This window comes from Anopheles darlingi, chromosome 3, assembly GCF_943734745.1.
Source record: "Anopheles darlingi chromosome 3, idAnoDarlMG_H_01, whole genome shotgun sequence".
NCBI classification, from domain to species: Eukaryota; Metazoa; Arthropoda; class Insecta; order Diptera; family Culicidae; genus Anopheles; species Anopheles darlingi.
Genome location: NC_064875.1, coordinates 9401467 through 9406466, shown reverse-complemented (window position 1 = coordinate 9406466; position 5000 = coordinate 9401467). Strand labels below are relative to the sequence as shown.

The 5000-nt window shown below is 43.5% G+C and overlaps 2 protein-coding genes across 11 annotated transcripts in view; both read left to right on the top strand.

Moving 5' to 3' along the window:
* The window catches only part of LOC125958213 (uncharacterized), a 6340-nt gene extending 4161 nt beyond the window's left edge, over positions 1-2179 (top strand). The window contains exon 2 of the mRNA XM_049691428.1: positions 1-2179. This exon is cut by the window's left edge and continues 299 nt beyond it. Within this exon, the coding sequence (XP_049547385.1) occupies positions 1-591 (591 nt within the window). The 3' untranslated portion in view covers positions 592-2179.
* LOC125958193 (serine/threonine-protein kinase Genghis Khan) overlaps positions 1-5000 on the top strand; it is a 34844-nt gene that overhangs the window by 25732 nt on the left and 4112 nt on the right. For 9 of the 10 annotated variants that reach the window (XM_049691366.1, XM_049691368.1, XM_049691367.1 and 6 more), the window contains 8 exons: positions 2190-2323; positions 2500-2928; positions 3011-3439; positions 3506-3601; positions 3678-4380; positions 4454-4552; positions 4647-4757; positions 4832-5000. The exon at positions 4832-5000 is cut by the window's right edge and continues 17 nt beyond it. In XM_049691366.1, the coding sequence (XP_049547323.1) occupies positions 2190-2323; positions 2500-2928; positions 3011-3439; positions 3506-3601; positions 3678-4380; positions 4454-4552; positions 4647-4757; positions 4832-5000 (2170 nt within the window). The remainder of the gene's footprint in view (positions 1-2189; positions 2324-2499; positions 2929-3010; positions 3440-3505; positions 3602-3677; positions 4381-4453; positions 4553-4646; positions 4758-4831) is intronic. The other variant, XM_049691373.1, reaches the window with a different exon arrangement.

The following is a 5000-nucleotide window of genomic DNA, read 5'->3' as shown; positions in this document are numbered from 1 at the left end:
ACAGTTAAAAGATCACCTTGCGACATCGAAGATGATTCTTTTCAACCAATATCGGTTAATAACGATGTTGAACAATTTGTTACAATATTAACACCGCCAGTGACGCCACTTGCATCAAAAGATGTGGAACAACTCACTCATCATGCTATCAGTGCACACGTACAATCCGACAATACTCCTAATGCTCATCCTGACTCTATAAATGATAGGCGGTTTTCCGAAGTACACAAGCAATCCACACCAAAGATCAACCCATGTGAAGATGTCCGATCTGCCGAGGAAATAGCAACCGACATTCGGAACTATGATGGAATCGTAGTGGGAGTGCTTGTAGCGGATAAGGTCGACTTTTTAAATACATCGCGCTCTCCATCACAGGCATCGATGGTCTCATTATCATCTTCATCATCATCATCAATAGCAGCAGCCGCCGTTTTATCATCTCCAAATTCACCATCATTGGCTAGTGATGCCAACAGTTCTCCTCCGCTATCGGAGTCGGCTACTGTGGCAATGCTTACATTTGCCCATAATCGTCGCAAAGGCAGCTATCGGAAACGCAAGAAGCGTCGTGATCGTCATCGAAAATAAGCGATTGTATCGGAAGGACGATTGTGCATTTATCATTTAATCAGCCAACAGGAACGAATAGATGAGAAAGCATATCAAACCAATTAAATCCGAGAGAACATGTAGACATAATCTATTTTTCATTCACATTTGATTCACCTGCAAATCCCAACTTGAGGCAGAAATTATGAATCTCTAAAAGTCTCTAAAAGTAATGTGTCCCTACCGACCGTAGGTAGCAGTAGTAGCGTATTGGTACGTGTTGCTTTCGGAAAGCTTCCGGATTTCGTTACAAAGATGTTATTACCTCGCATATTTTTGTTTTGCATACCCTATACATTGATTTTGGTACTACTTACGCGCTAAATTATTGTGCCTGGTACAGGGTGACCTGAAAAAAGTATCGATACAAGTTACATGAGAGCATGAGTGAGATGGAAACTTATGATGGAAGCAATTAATTGTTAATGTTGTAGTTAAAGAAGCAGGAATGCCAGTGTGTAGTACTGGCAGGTTGAAAACGGTAAAAAGTACGTTCAAATTGTTATAACATGTTGGTCTCATCAACAGTACGTTTTCGAAAGCAGAATTGTTATTAGGCTTAATAAGAAAAACACGTTATTAGAATTCAGTTTCTCCAGCAATTTGTTGAATCAATCGAATAGCAGGATTTATAATGCCATTGGGCAGAAAGGGAAAAATATAGAAAAAAGCAGCTGAAGAAGTCTGTTCATTGATCGTGCTTCGTTTAAAGGTGGTGTATATATGGTACCGGTGGCGCGAATAGCTCTTACTGGCATAATCAGGAAAATGAAAAAAGATGGTGATAATTGACTCCGCAGGTTGTCCGGTAGGTACTGGGAGTGTATTTTGTTCCATAACCTTGCGGAATGTTAATTCTTCATCCGTATACAATGTGACTACCTCATTATGGATAATTTTGCGACAGTTGCCTAGATGCTCGATACGCGGCCGTCAGATTGATAAGTGTATCGTATTATATTGGTTTTCATTTTTGCCTGAGAGCAATCGGAACCCATTTTGTGTATGCTGCTTCCTAAACTTTGTTAAACAAAAAAACACTGACTCCTCCAATGTGTTGAACCAAATTTAATCTAACAATTTTGTTTGCTGTTTCTCTCTCTTTCTCTTTTCTTTCATCTTTCTTGCCGCTACCACCAATTACTCCACGAAATCAAAAAACAAAATATGCGCCAAACAAAACTGAATCCCATCAACTCTGTTTTTGTCTAAACTATTTTGGGCCATTGTCCACGTTTTACGTCCCGTGAAAACATGTAAATGTATCAAACACACAACTCGAATTATCAAACTCAAAATTACCACATCTTCATTTTGTAAACCATTCATGATATTGGCCTTTATATTTTAAAATGCTTACATTCTTTATATTTCAATGCTCCAAAAACAATCATACAAAACAAACAAAATGCTTTTGTTTCGATTTGTGTTACTTTTGTTGTTGCCTTTTTTGCATTTTGTTCATATGCCCGTCCATGTGTAACTCTTTTTTCTGGTGCGCGTGTGTGTGATGGTTATGTTAATACATTTAATACCCAAAATGAACGAAAACGGTGTTTCCGTTATGCCGGAGATAGTCCTGGAAAGGCCTTCCTCGCAGATGTCCTATCTGGACCACTTCTTGAAGGAATCCGGCGGCGTTGGCAGCGGTGGTGGTGGTGCCGGATCAAGCTCAACAACGCACACGAACTCAACGTTGGCAATCAATATGGTGAGTACAGTTCAGTTTGAAAACGATGCACTGCCTTCTTCTTCTTCATTTCGTAGTTCACAGTATTCCAGTAGCGGGAATTGTACATGATACGGTGTTGGAGTCGCGGAGTGTAGCATGTTTAATGCCTTTTTGCAATATCTTTCTTTCTTCACGCTATGCACCACGTCAAGCAGCCACCAGGCAGCAGCAGTAGTGCCGCGCAACATTCACACCGCAAAAGTAGTGGTGGTAGTCAACAGCACGTAAACAGTTCGACAAGCTCGTCTTCGAACAATCTAACCACCAATGCACCATCACATCTCAGCCAACAGCATAATCAAAGCCTTTCATCTCTGCATCAACAACATTTACACCACCAACAGGTGCAGCAACAACCGCAACCGACGGCTCAGTCCAATTCCCAACAACAGCAACAACTGCAGTCTCATCATACCTACAGCAATCAGCAGCTATTGCTTCAACCACAGCAACAGGAACAGCAGCAACCGCAACCTATGCACCATTCAAATTATTCCATGGAGAGCGAGGACGGTGATGTAGAGGACAATAACCGAGGCCATTCGCTGTCGAGCTCCAAGAGCAATTTAAGCGATCATTCTCTGGTAAGTTACTCGTACGACTTGCACAGCAGCACTGCATTGAGATGCTCATTTCCTTATTAAATTTCCCGTTTCCCGTTTCCAGAGCATGCATAGTGTGATGATGTCTCACCAGCAAGACTTACACTCACATCGCGCGCAGAAATCGAAGGTACACCAGTTTCTGGTGCGAACGTTCTCCAGTCCGACCAAATGTAATCACTGCACCTCACTGATGGTTGGGCTAACGCGCCAAGGAGTAGTGTGCGAGCTATGCGGATTTGCCTGTCACATGATCTGCTGTCCCAAGGTACCGACGCAGTGCCCGGTACCGTCGGATCAGACGAAACGTCCGCTTGGAATCGACCCAACACGGGGCATTGGTACGGCATACGAAGGTTACGTGAAGGTGCCGAAGCTAGATGCCGTCAAGCGCGGTTGGGTACGCCAGTTTGTGGTAGTGTGCGATTTTAAACTATTCCTGTACGATATTTCTGCGGATCGGAGCGCGCTACCAAGTGTTCACGTAACTCAGGTAAGCGATCAGGACAGCACATCGTAATATGTGTTATCTAACGAACTGCCTCGTTTTCTGCTGCAGGTACTGGATATGCGAGATCCAGAATTTACGGTTTCCGGTGTACGAGAGAGCGATGTTATTCACGCTACGAAGAAGGATGTTCCCTGTATATTTAGAGTAAGTGTGTACGCTGCAGTACTTAACATGACTCTTTAATTGTAATACACCCCCTTGCACCATCGCTCGATTGCAGATAACTACATCTCTATTGGATGGTGGTCCTTCGCTGCAGACATTAATGTTGGCCGATACGGAGTCTGAGAAAGCTAAATGGGTTGTAGCCCTGAGCGAGTTGCATCGTATACTGAAGCGAAACAATCTTCCTAACACGGCCATATTCCGGGTGCGCGAAGTGTTGGATAGCAAAGTGTCCGCCATCAGAAGTGCGCTAAGCGCATTGATCATAGATCCCGAACGAATACTGCTCGGTACCGAGGACGGTTTGTTCTGTCTCGATCTGGACCGTAGTCAAATCGCACGGATTGGCGAAAGTAAGAAAGTGTACCAGCTGTGGTATATTGCAGAAGAGCAGCTGCTTGTTATACTATGTGGGAAACAGCGCCACCTACGATTGCTGCCGATTCGCGCCCTCGAAACAGCGGACGTTGAATGGATTAAGGTGGCAGAATCTAAGAACTGCATTACCGCCTGCACTGGTGTCATCGAACGTGGCCCTCAGCCAGTGTTTTGCGTTGTACTAGCTCTAAAACGACAGAACACATCACAGATCGTCGTTTACGTTATCAATCGGAATCGTAGTCGGCATCATAAGATGTGCGAGTTTACTGTGGCATACCCTGTACAGAGCCTACAGGTGCTTTCTGACATGCGGCTCGCCGTTGGTCATCAAAGTGGCTTCACCGCTTACTGTCTTCAGGGAGCCGCGCAAGCAATGCGTAAGTTTGCCTCTGTTCTGTAAAGAAAACTTAATACTATCAAAACAGTTTCCATTGTCCTTTTTATTTTTAGCCCTGGTTCATCCGGAGAATCAATTAAACAACTTCCTTAACTTTTCCGGTGTTGATGCTTGGCGTGTGATAGAAATACAATCAGGACACGGCAATAATGGTAAGCAAGGGTAGAAATGTTGAATAGGGCCTTGATTTTGTGGAATTATAAAAGCATATGATTCATATTTTTAATTACTGCTCGTGTTTTTCAGTGCATGGTGAATATCTGCTCGTTTTTCAGACACTCGCGATATATGTCGATTTGCAAGGACGTAAGTCGCGTGATCGCGAGATAATGTATCCGGCCGTTCCGAAGCATATCAGTAAGTGTTGGAACAGCAACACCAGCATGAAGATCCATCAGTTGAACATATTGTATTTGTTTCGTTTCGTTTAGCGTACTGCGACGGGCACCTACTAGTCTATTCGGAAACTCATTTGGATATCTTTAACACACAAACTGCCGAATGGGTACAGTCAATTGGTTTAAAACGTTCCCGTCCGCTGATGAACAATGGCAGCCTTACGTTAACCTATCTTAACGATAGTGTGCACGTCGTCTACTT